This window comes from Tupaia chinensis, unplaced genomic scaffold (genome assembly GCF_000334495.1).
Source record: "Tupaia chinensis unplaced genomic scaffold, TupChi_1.0 Scaffold000066_1, whole genome shotgun sequence".
NCBI classification, from domain to species: Eukaryota; Metazoa; Chordata; class Mammalia; order Scandentia; family Tupaiidae; genus Tupaia; species Tupaia belangeri.
Window position 1 is genome coordinate 1059564 of NW_006159525.1, and position 11107 is coordinate 1070670.

Genomic DNA, 11107 nt, shown 5'->3' on the forward strand with positions numbered 1-11107 from the left:
TTGGGGGGGGGGGGGGGCCTGTCTCCCCAGATGCACGGGCTTTGAACCTACCGCCACCGAGTTCTTCATGTCGGCCACGGCCGAGGTGAACTCGCTGAAGTGCAGCTCGGGGCAGTAGACCAGCGGGTGCACCAGGTCCCCACACTTCCGGCCAGCCTTCACGCAGGCGGCCTCCCACTCGGCACTGTTGGTGAGCACCGCAGCGTGGTACTTGCCCGTGGCGATGCCCTGGGCGCGCGGGGGACCGGGACGGTGCATCATGGGAAGGCGGGAGAAATATAACAGGCAGTGAGACAAGTCAGGGAAGCACAGCGCTGGACCTGGGGCGCGCATGGCATCTGGCCGGTCCTGGCTCACGGCCAGGCCGCCCAGGCCCTCCCGGGGCAGAAGCCCCCACGCCTGGCTTCCCCAGGGTCCTGGGCAGGTCGGGCCCCGAACGGCTGGGGCAGAGCACACGGCCCACCTGCGCCCCGGTCAGCGTGGCCATGTCCAGGATGATGTCGGCGGCCAAGTCCTTGCAGGCGTAGGACACGCCATCCGCCAGCACCAGCCTGCCCTCGGCGTCCGTGTTGTTGATCTCCACAGTCCTGGGGTACGGGAGGGACCTCGCTCAGGGACGCCATTCGCACAGGCACTGGGGGCTGGGGAGGCCCTCCCCGAGGGGCAGGGATGCCTGTGCGCCCCTGCAGAAGGCGGTGCCAAGGCAGGGCTAGGGCATCGGGCCGAACGCCTGCCCTGTTGCTCCTGAGCTGCGAGCTGGGGCCAGCTGTTGGCTCCTCTGGGCCTTGGTTTCCTCATCTGTGTGACCGGGCTGGGCCGACCCATGGCACAGAGTCTGGGTAAACGCAGACGTAGGTGATGGGGTGCAGCACCCGCAGACACAGCATGTGGAGGTGGGGAGGAGCCCAGAACGGCAGCATCCACCCCCTGCTCGGACTCTCAAGGGTGTCCTGCAGCTGGGAAGGGGGCTCATGGGTAAGGGTCCCAATAGGGATTCTGACACCTCAAAGCATCAAGTCTAAAGACAGAAAAGGCGTGTCCTGCTAAGACAGGGTACCCTGAGCTCCTGGGCCATGAACCCCAAAGCTGTCCTCCTGAAAGGGCAGCTGAGCACAGTGAGGCAGGGGTCCCAAGGGCTCGAGGGCGTCCCAGCCTTACTTTCCTGAGTATAGCAGATGGATATCGTCAGGCCTCGTGGCATTGGGCCCCACCGCGTTCTCAGCCAAGCAGAACACAGCATGGAGGTTGTCTTTGAAACCCTGGAGGGAGGCACGGCAGAGGTTCCAGTTAGAGGCTGCAGATTTAGGGAAGAGAGGACGAGCTGGGAGCTCCCAGACCCACAGATGGCAGGAGACGGACAGGCAGACAGAGCTCCATGGGCAGAGGGCAGAGCTGGGCCCACATCCTGGGAGCTCCCAGCAGCTCCCAGCTGCCCTGGCCCATGCCATCCGCCACCCACAGGGGAGGAGCCTGGAAACGGGGCTGGGGTTCAAGGCCTAGCTCACAGCTGGCGAGCTGGGGGCAGTCAGCCTCCACTTCCTTGTCCACGGAGCGTGGCCAGCAGTCAGTGTCCCTCAGCACACACCTGGGTACACATGCACACGGGGCCAGGAAGGGCTAGCCTCGTAGACATTTCAACATGAGGCTGGTTTCCTGGTGCCAAAGGAAAGGCCATGTGTGCTGAAGGACATTGGCAGACCGGCCGCGGCGGTTCCCTCCCTGCGCAGGGTCCAACCGTGCCCAGAGGCCCAAGAGGCCAGGCCCGGCAATGGCGTCAGGAGCGGGGCTCCCACACCCCGCCTGCCCTTCTGGTAAGACCAAGGGACTCCAGGCCACGGAGGCCAGAGAGATGAGCCTGCCACCAAAGGAGGGGGCCCCTAAAGAGCCCTCCCAGAAAGGGGGTGCTGGGTGTGGGTTCTGCAGGGAAGAGGCGAGGACGCACCCCCCAGGCAGGAGCTCCAGGTGCATCCCCCCTCCCCCCAAAGGGCCGCCCGTCTCAGGTAGAAGCGAGAACCTGTGTTTCTCTCAAAGCGGGCACCACACCTGAGAACTGTGGGCTCAGAGGATGTGCTACGGGCTCCAGGCCAACGCCCCAGGGCCCAGGGCCAGCAGGAAGACGGCAGCCCTGTACTCGTGGCCACGCAGTCCCCTCGGCCATCACTGAGATGACCAATGAGCTGGAGGCAGGCCGTGTTCATGGCTCCCCAGTGTCTCACACCCTGAGATGCGCTGGTTGGACAGAAGACGGTGACCAGGATGGGGCTGGGCTGGGCATCTGGGACAGCCAGGGAAGGGTTGCCAATGTCTCACTGCTCGGATACGGTCCACAGTCAGGGAGGGTGTTAGGGAAGCGGGTGGGGCACACCTGCTGGGGGCTCCCGATCCCCAGAACCAGTAATCTTCTGTCTTTGAATGGAACACCCCTTTTCAAAAACCTTTTAAATATTTCTTTGTGAAATAATTTCAAATTTAGAAGGAAAATGTACCCAAAGGGCACCAATAACTCCCAGGCATCTTTAGCCCAAATCCCTGACGTTCCCTTCTGAGTCCTGCCGGGGGGCCCCCATGCACATAGGGCAGGGAGTCCCTGCAGACAGGGCGCCTCCCTGCCCCTGGGGCTTCTGCTCTTCTCCCAGGGCAGGGAGCACGGTGGGGACCTGACCAGTCTGAAGTTTACAAGATCTGCCAGGACCGCCTCTTTCAGGCCTTTTGATTTCAAGTTCACCCTGAGGAGCCAGGTGTAAAGGGGGCACCTACCAGCCTTGCTTCCCTCTTCTTTTACTTCTTCTTTTTTTTTTAAAGAGCCCAGCCTCTTAAAAACCTGAAAATGCTACAGTAAGGGGGTGAGACCCCCCAGGATGGTCAGTGCACACCTTCCACTCAACACACTTTCTACAGCCCGAGGACCCTGGGCTCTGGCTCCATGGAGCAGTCATTGCCTCTGGGCAGAACCCAGCTAGAGGCGTCTGTGAAGAAGGGAGAAGGGGGCTCAACATGGCGGGAAGACAGCAGAGTGTGGAACGGGGGCCTCAGTCCCGGCGAGGGGCAGCTGTGAAGGAGGGCGCTAAGAGGGATGCCCAGAGTAAAGCATGCTCTGAACTCAGGCCCCTGCCACATGGTGGGGGCCAGGCTGGGCTTGTCCACTGACAAACGTGGCACCCCCAACCCGCACAAGGCCCTGCTCGCAGGTGGCACCCAGGTGAGATGAGGCCTGTCCAGTGCAGCCCCAAGAAGGTGGGATGCTCTGCTCTGGGGCCCTGGGGGGTCTGGTGCAGAGCAGGGATGGGGTGTGGGGACCCGGGAAGGACAGGTGTGGCCCACAGTGAGGAGGGCGGGGCGGGGCGTGGCCCTGGGGACCCCAGGGTAGCTCGCTGAGGGCAAAGGCAGCCTCACTAACCTGCTTGATGGCGGCTCTGAAGGCCCCCAGGATGGCGGCGGCACCCCCGCAGTCTCGCTTCATGCCCGGCATGGTGGTCTGCAGGCCGACAGGAGACGGGAGAGACGGTGAGCTGCGCACAGCAGTCTAGCCACCAGTATGCCAGGCCCCTGCAGGCCCCAGGCCACCCGACCGTCACTGTCACATCGTCTACCCCACCCCCACTGACAGCAGTGCCACCTCAGAGGATACCCCGTCGCCCCGGGCACCGCCAGTGCTACCACCAGAGGGGCTCCTCTGCTCTCCGCCCTCAGCCCATCTCCGGTCAAGGAGGGTCTCAGGCCATCGGCAAGATGGTCACCTGAGGAGCATGAGGCTGTCTCCTGTAAGCCAGCTGAGAGTGGCCGGCATTTCTACGTCACAGGTTCCAACTCCGACGGGCGAGTTCATTCTCTAATACTTTCATACGAGTCCTGACCCTCGCTGCAGTACACGTGCCCTGAACTGCAGTGGGAAGAACCTTTGGGTAGAAGCTGAGCTGCCTGAGAACTGAGTCGAGTAAAGACGACTGCTCCATCTAGCTCTAGGCAAATGAGCCGTCTCTTCTGACCCAACGAGCGAGAAGCCCAGGACTGTGCAAACGGCAAAGTGGGCTCGTGGCTCTGGATCAAACCATTTGCAAAACGGCTCCACGGAAATGCCCCGGGTGCCTGTTCACGGACACGTGCTGTCCCGTCGGCCGTGCACACACAGTCCCCAACCGTGTGGGGTTTGCCAACCCCCATCCATGGCTTCTATTTTACGAAAGAAACGATTTTATGGCCACACCAGGATGTCACCAGTCCTTTCCACTGGGCTGGCACTTGGCTGATGGCATGGAAGTCGTGGGGGGAGGGGCAGAGGTGCCGGAGCCTTCACCTGCTCAAGGCCGGGACCAAAGGGAAGGGGTTCACATCCGTGCCCCCAGGAAAACACAGCAATGGCAATCTCGCTTCAGAATTCCCTTGCTAAAGCACAAGATTAATTTTTAAGAAATCTCAGCTCTTAAGTTAACACCCTCCCCCGGTCCCCACACAAGGGACGGAAGCCTCCGGAAGTGCTGCTGCTGTCTCCAGGCGCGCTGGAGGAGCAGAGCTCTGGCGGCTGCCCGACTGACACCGCCGCGAGCCACGCTGGCCACGGACACCATTCCTACTTCAAAGAACAACCGACGGTCAAATGATGGTCTTGGAGACCGAGGCTGCTTTTTCTTTTCTTTTTTTTAGAGGTTTTTGCTATTGGGCGCGTGCGCTCGCCAGAGAGAGACAGAGAGACAGAAAGTGAGAAATCACCCCCCAGGGGGGATGGCCATGCCGCAATCCCTTCTCCTCCATTCTCCTCTCGGGATCTTGGGCACGCACACACACTCACCCGGCGTGAGTTTTAAGCCACCGGGCCCGGGACGTGAACTGCGGTCGACTGACTACGTGTGAGTCCAGCGATATAGCCATTACGCTAACTGCTGGTCCCCGTGGGCGACTGAGTTTCTGACAGACCCTTTCTAGAAGCAGACTGGAGCGAGCCTCTTTGAGCTGACATTATTTATGGCCAATGAGAACATTTGAGCGTCAGACAAAACTGAATTCCGAATAACATCTGCTACCAAGCACTCACGCTCAGCCACTTCACTGGTAGACAGGGACGGCATTAACGAATGAGGTTTTTCAGTGTTATGCATGAAATATGAAAAATGTGCAAGTTCTGCATAACCCTGGGAGCCAAAGTTTGCCAAATGGGCCGTGCACATCACAGAATCAGGCCAAGTTCAAGATGGAGCAGTGGATTTGACTGTAAGCGTGAGAGTTGCAGACGCAGCTGCTGAGTCCACATTGTAACCAACCTTTAAGAAACTACTCGCTGGGGCCAGCAGGTGGCGCAGTGGTTAAAGTGCTGGAACCCACACTGCTGCTGACTGTGGTTGGAGTCCCAGACTTGGGATGCGGCAGCTTGAAACTCACACCGGGCACATGTGCGTGCATGCCCAAGCTCCGGAGAGAATAGAGGAGAAGGGGTTATGGCATGGCCATGCCCCCTGGGGGGTTTTAGGAGCCAGCAGTGGTACGTCGGTTAAGGCACTAAACGTCCACATGGCCGACTATGGTTCAAGTCCCAGTCCAGGCAGTTTGAAACTCACGCCAGGCGCATGTGCGTGTGTGCCCAAGATCCCGAGAGGAGAATGGAGGAGAAGGGATTGCAGTGTGGCCATCCCCCTAGGGGAGGGGGTGATTTCTCGCTTTCTGTCTCTCTCTGTCTTTCTGGTGAGCAGACGCACCCTACAGCAAAAACCTCTCCAAAAAAAAAAAAAAAAAGAAAGGAAGGAAGGAAGGAAGGAAGGAAGGGAAAGAAACTACTCCTTGTCAAGTTTTGGCGTAATAGCGAAGAATAGCCACACTCCCCTGAAAACAGGGCTGAACGGTGTCTCCAGCCACAGCTGACCCACTCACCTCCCACCTATAGGGACACATCCCAAGACCCCAATGGGTGCCTGAGGCCGCGGACAGTATTCAATCCACGCGCTATACATGCTGGTCTCTCCTCTACCCACAAACCTACGGTAAGGCCTGCTTATTACCTAGGCACGGGAAGAGATGAGTAACCAAGAACAGAATAGGATAATGACAGCGGTGTGCGTAGTGAAAGGCCTTGAGTGAAGTCGAGCCCTGTCAGAGTACTTTACGGTACTGTGCGCACCTATCTGACACGGGAGGGGAGACGGGCTGAGGGTGGGCTACGAAACAAAATGCAAGAGGCCAGATTTTCTGCTACTGTTCAACTAAAATGCCTTCTCATAACAACTCAATACGGAGGCAGATGTGAGATCCCAGCCGCCTCCTGAACAGGACGCCACGCCACAGCGTTTGCCCGAACACGCAACCAGACTGGTCTTCTTGCTGATTCTTTTGGAACAATAGAGTTATTTTCATAAAACTGTATTATGTACGGTAACAAGCAACAGATTTATATCGCTCCTTTTCAATGAATTATAGCCACCCTTTAAATAGATTAGTGTGGACTTCCAGTCCAGTAAGAGCCAACAGACATCCCCCTTTCTAGCAGAAGCCCTTGGGGTCAGCACTAGCTGGGGGTGAGACGGGGTCCACTCTGACCCCTACTGGCCAGGAACCCTAGGGGAGGGAGCCATGACTCTCTTCGCAGAGCTGGGAGCTCGTTGGTGCCGTGCAGCTTGCTTCCGGGAAGCGGCCCTTCCGTCTCGCTCGCTCTCGTGGCAGCCCCTTGGATGCACACTCCCGTGGGGAAGTTTCTCGTCTGGGCCCTCTAGTGAGACTGAGAGCACCTGCGGCCCAGCCTGGGGCTCTGGCTACCATTGCAGCCATGGGGAAGCCTGCCAGAGTGCCCCAAATCCAGGCAGAACAGTTCTAAGGACAGGACGCAGGGGGATCTGGTTCAAATGGAAAACGATGCCTTGTTTTGCTGGTCCCAAGCTACGGCCGGTCCATCGGGGATCTGCAGGCCAGTCTGACCCCAGAGGATGGCCAGGGTGATGGTCTCGTTTTCAGAAGGTGACCTGGAGCCTGAGAAAGGCGCTGTACACGTGGCTCTTCCAGCTTCTAGACAAGGCCTCTGCCGTCAGGCCTTTCCCTCTTGGGCTGGCGCTTCCAGGCCACAGCTGACCCGCTGCACAGGCGTGCCTGCGGTCAGAAGGTGCAGACAGAAGCCCCGCTGTTTTCCCTAAGCAACCGGCCTCAGTGCCACAAGCAGGAGTGATTCCCAGGGGTCCTGCTCCTCCCCTCTGGCTTTCCACACGCCAATGTCGAAAACTAGCATGGGTCCAAGAGGAGCCCACATCTCTGCCAGCCAGGCTCAGCTGCCCCCAGAGCAGCGGCCACCCGGTGCAGAAAGGTGGGGTGGCCAGGGCTGGGGCCAGGTGCCGCAGCGTGTGGTCCACAGAGAACTTAGGGCAGTAACGAGCTGTCTTGGAGTCACTTTGCTTGCTGTTACCTCCGCGTGCTGGTGTGACCAAACAATGGCGGCGATCAAATATTCCACCCAAAGAAATCCCGAACTGGGTGAAGTTTAAACAACTGCCGTGGCTTCCGTTCAGTTTTCATCATCTAAACATGAGCTTTGAATTCGCCTATCTTTCCTCCTTCTGCTGTAAGTGACACAGTCCTTCGTGGATGTCAACAACTGTCACTTTCTCAGCTGGCCCTGATATGTGCACTTAGCTACCTGCATTTGTCCTGAGACTCATGTGACAGCCTGGGGCATTTGGAGCTGGCAGGGGGCCTAGCAGAGCCTCTGGTGTCTGCGATGTTACCCACGCTGAGGCGGTGGACTCAAAATAGAACGCCAGAGCGCGGTGACAGCAAAAATGAAGACGGGGACGTGGGTCCCGAAGTTCTGCCCTTCCGTCTGAACCCTAGGGGAGCTGTGTTTAAAATGGTTTTATTCTACAGATGTTCGAAGCCCAGTAGAATGGTTCCCAAAAAACTGAACGCCTGGTCAGTATTGGAATTTCTGAAAAACACCGTGTGATGGGGTTTTTCATCTCCGCTCAATGTTTCGTTAGATTGGCTGGAGTGCGTTCCCGTTGCTCCACGTGGAAGAAACTCTTCAGGAATCGACTGTGAATGACAGCAGACCCACAAGCCTGCCCTCTCCGGCTCCAAACACAGACAGGTGCAGGAGATCAACTCGGATGAAGTTTCTGTCAAGCCTGTGACCCCAAAATGGGAGCTTTAATGTCACAATCCATCCTCCGAAGAGCAGACCAATATGGAGGCATAGTTTTTTCTATTAAAAAATACATTAATGTGATTTAAAATATTAATTCATTACTATTTGTGTTGTAATATTTCTTTTTAATTTTTTTAAAATTGAAAATATGTATGAATTCAATAAAATAGAATATTTACAGTTTTTTTCCTCCTGAAGAAAAAATGGTTATTAGTTTTTATGGTTATTGGTTTTATTTCCTGATTAGTCTTAAAAATGATTTTGTCATTTAGGGACCAGCAGTTAGCGTAATGGCTATGTCACTGGACTCCCACGTAGTTGACTGCGGTTCACGTCCCGGACCCGGTGGCTTAAAACTCACACCGGGCACGTGTGCGTGCATGCCCAAGATCCCGAGAGGAGAATGGAGAAGGGATTGCGGCGTGGCCATCCCCCCTGGGGGGTGATTTCTCGCTTTCTGTCTCTCTGTCTCTGTCTGTCTGGCGAGCGCACACGCCCTATAGCGAAATGTAATATTTCTTTTTAATTTTTTTAAAATTGAAAATATGTATGAATTCAATAAAATAGAATATTTACAGTTTTTTTCCTCCTGAAGAAAAAATGGTTATTAGTTTTTATGGTTATTGGTTTTATTTCCTGATTAGTCTTAAAAATGATTTTGTCATTTAGGGACCAGCAGTTAGCGTAATGGCTATGTCACTGGACTCCCACGTAGTTGACTGCGGTTCACGTCCCGGACCCGGTGGCTTAAAACTCACACCGGGCACGTGTGCGTGCATGCCCAAGATCCCGAGAGGAGAATGGAGAAGGGATTGCGGCGTGGCCATCCCCCCTGGGGGGTGATTTCTCGCTTTCTGTCTCTCTGTCTCTGTCTGTCTGGCGAGCGCACACGCCCTATAGCGAAAAAACCTCTCCCAAAATAATAATAATAATAATTTTGTTATTTAGAAGAGGAACGATGTTAAAAAATGGGTCATCCACTCCAGGTATTAACACACTAGGTTTGTGGGAAGTGCAGAAAGCAGCAACACAATCCCCACACTGCACAGCAGCTGACACCAAGGCTCAGTGTCAGGGAGGCGAGAGAGAGCAGTGGGGCCTGCAGTAAATGGAGACTCTCCTGCCCGGACAGACGCTACCTAGCTCGAGTGAGTGCCACCAAGTAAGAACACGTGACCAGCGCTGCCCGATCTTCGACGTTTATGGAAGACCGGAAATGCAGTCTCTTAGGAGAATTCTTCTTGGTTTCAAGCGTTGCAACTACTTTAGGTTTTCAACATTCCTTTTGGGCCAATAAGACACATCTGAGCCCCGCGGGCTGCCAGTTTTCCAGGTCTGCTTGATGAGCTGAGCTTGTCCCCACCCTGTGGCACCTTCACCTCCTCTCCAGTGTCTTTCCCAGAGCCCCTGGGGCACCCACATCATGTGCACCTTCCCAGGCTTGGGGTCTCTGCCCAGGCAGCCCAGTGGCATGGCCACTGGGCCAGCAGGAGGTGGTGATATGCAGGACAGGGCAGATGGCTGGGGGGCTGGTGTTCTCCCAATGGCCCTGGGCTCACTGCAGAACACGTGCAGGGCTCCTGGGATGGCCCCCCAGCAGCATTCTCCGATGACCCGCTTCCGTGCAGACCCGAATCCTCGCTGTCACAGGGCGGTCCACGTCTGGAGGGGTCTTGTGTAGCCCCTGGCCAAGCGTGCTCTTCGTGGAAACCTTGGCAGACTCAGAGCAGGCTTCACCCCTCCTCTTCTTCAGACTAAGACTCCCCAGCTAGCGACCCCTGCCTCCCTGGGCCCTATTCTCTGCCCCTTTAATCAATCTGCAGTTCTTCTCTGGCTCCTGGCTGGACTTTTGTTCTCAGAATCCTGTTTGAAGTGTGGACATGAAATCCAGGCGTCCTGCATGGCACCATCTCCTTCTCAGTGTGGAATCTGGCCCTACTGGCTCTCGTACCCCAACCCAGAGCTCTGAGAAACCGCGCTCCCTCCTGCGAGGCCTCGGGATCTGGACGAGCCCGGCCTGGACCCCTGCCCACCCCAGCACCCAGTGGCTCACCTTCCCTTTGATGCTGAGTCCTCCGGTGTCGTAGACGATGCCTTTGCCCACCCAGGCAATGGTCTGCGTGGCTCCATCGGGGGTGTGGCTGAGGACGGCCAGTGCTGGCGGGTGGATGGCGGCTTTGCCAACCCCATAGATTCCTACAGGAGGCACAGGGGTCGCTGGGTTAGCTAGGCTCGGGTGGGCCTGAGCAGAGGACTTCGGAGGCCCTGGAAGGCCGACGGCCAAAGCCGGGGGCCACCCTCTCTCCCACAAGCCCACTGCTTAAGCTGGGGCTCCCTGCATGGGCCTGGGTGTGCAAGTTGCCTGTATCTGAGCGACGGGCACAGCTGTGCGAGGGTCATGGCGAGGAGGCCCGCTGAGGACAGGCGAGCCACAGGGCCGCCAGAACGGGGCTGCAGAACCAGACGGCTCCCAGGCCACCCAGCCACGCCATGCCCGCCTCGGACCCTGCGAGCTCTCGGGCTGCACACACGCTCCTGCTCTCTTCACCCCGCTCCGCCTCATCAGGTCTACACCCCGCATCTTCTCACAAAACTAGACCTGCTCGTAGGCAGAGGCCAGGTCCCGAGGCCCCTGACCTGAGCTGGATAGTCACAGCAGCCATGACAGAGCTAACAGCAGCTGCCTGGTGAACTGACACATCCTGCAAAGCCCCTGCGAATGTCGCCACCTCTGCGGGGACTCCCTGACACACGTGGCCTCTTGCTCCAGTTCCGGCGGCTTTAGGTGTCTCGTGGGCACTGCTAAGATGGCCCGAGTACTCTACATCTCATCGTGTCTGATCCCAGTCCTGTGGCAGCCCTTCCCCTCAGTCCTCATGCCTCACCTCTGACCAAAGGAGACAGCCAAGTGCTGACATGGCACCTCCAGATTCCGCCTGGCCTCCCCCCCCCCCCCCGTGTCCAACTCTCTCTGCCGCCGCGCCGCACCCGCGC

The 11107-nt window shown here is 57.3% G+C and overlaps 1 protein-coding gene across 1 annotated transcript in view; it reads right to left on the bottom strand.

The window, feature by feature from the left end:
* NPEPL1 (aminopeptidase like 1) overlaps window positions 1–11107 on the bottom strand; it is a gene marked incomplete at its 5' end in the record, with an annotated part of 17072 nt that overhangs the window by 1339 nt on the left and 4626 nt on the right. Inside the window, 5 exon segments of the mRNA XM_014582232.1 lie at window positions 52–228; window positions 464–587; window positions 1159–1259; window positions 3398–3475; window positions 10167–10309. Of these exon segments, the coding sequence (XP_014437718.1) occupies window positions 52–228; window positions 464–587; window positions 1159–1259; window positions 3398–3475; window positions 10167–10309 (623 nt within the window).